Raw genomic sequence first — 441 nt, forward strand, 5'->3', positions numbered from 1 at the left:
AGACATCTTTGAAAAATACTTTCCATAACATTTACAGATAACTACCATCAACACTACTTTTCTCACCGTTTCTCCAAGTCTCCTTCTAACAAGTTTATCAAAGTAGTCTTCCACTGCTAGGATGAATGGCACAGTCAGCATAGACAGATAGTAGCCAGAGTGAACTCCATGCCAATATGCTGATGTAAACATGGTCAAGGCCTCTCTGCAGGAATACAGACATCTCAGATTTGGTAGTAAAATACAGTATACATGCTACCAACATTTTCAACATGTATTTGAGGTACACACAAAAACAAAACCATAGCCGTCCTATCACATAAAGCAGTGTTGTTTAACCTTATTTGGTCACAACCTTGAGCAGCTTTTCAGTGTTTCCTCATGCATTCATACATTTTAACAATGCCTTAGTATCTCATTGCCATTCTTTCCCAGTGATGC

General features: G+C 38.3%; 1 protein-coding gene across 1 annotated transcript in view; it reads right to left on the reverse strand.

The window, feature by feature from the left end:
* The window catches only part of LOC119582329 (lysophospholipid acyltransferase 7-like), a 33,282-nt gene that overhangs the window by 24,097 nt on the left and 8,744 nt on the right, over window positions 1–441 (reverse strand). Inside the window, 1 exon segment of the mRNA XM_037930543.1 lies at window positions 67–205. Within this exon segment, the coding sequence (XP_037786471.1) occupies window positions 67–205 (139 nt within the window).

The sequence above is a fragment of the Penaeus monodon genome, chromosome 15, assembly GCF_015228065.2.
Source record: "Penaeus monodon isolate SGIC_2016 chromosome 15, NSTDA_Pmon_1, whole genome shotgun sequence".
Taxonomy (NCBI): Eukaryota; Metazoa; Arthropoda; class Malacostraca; order Decapoda; family Penaeidae; genus Penaeus; species Penaeus monodon.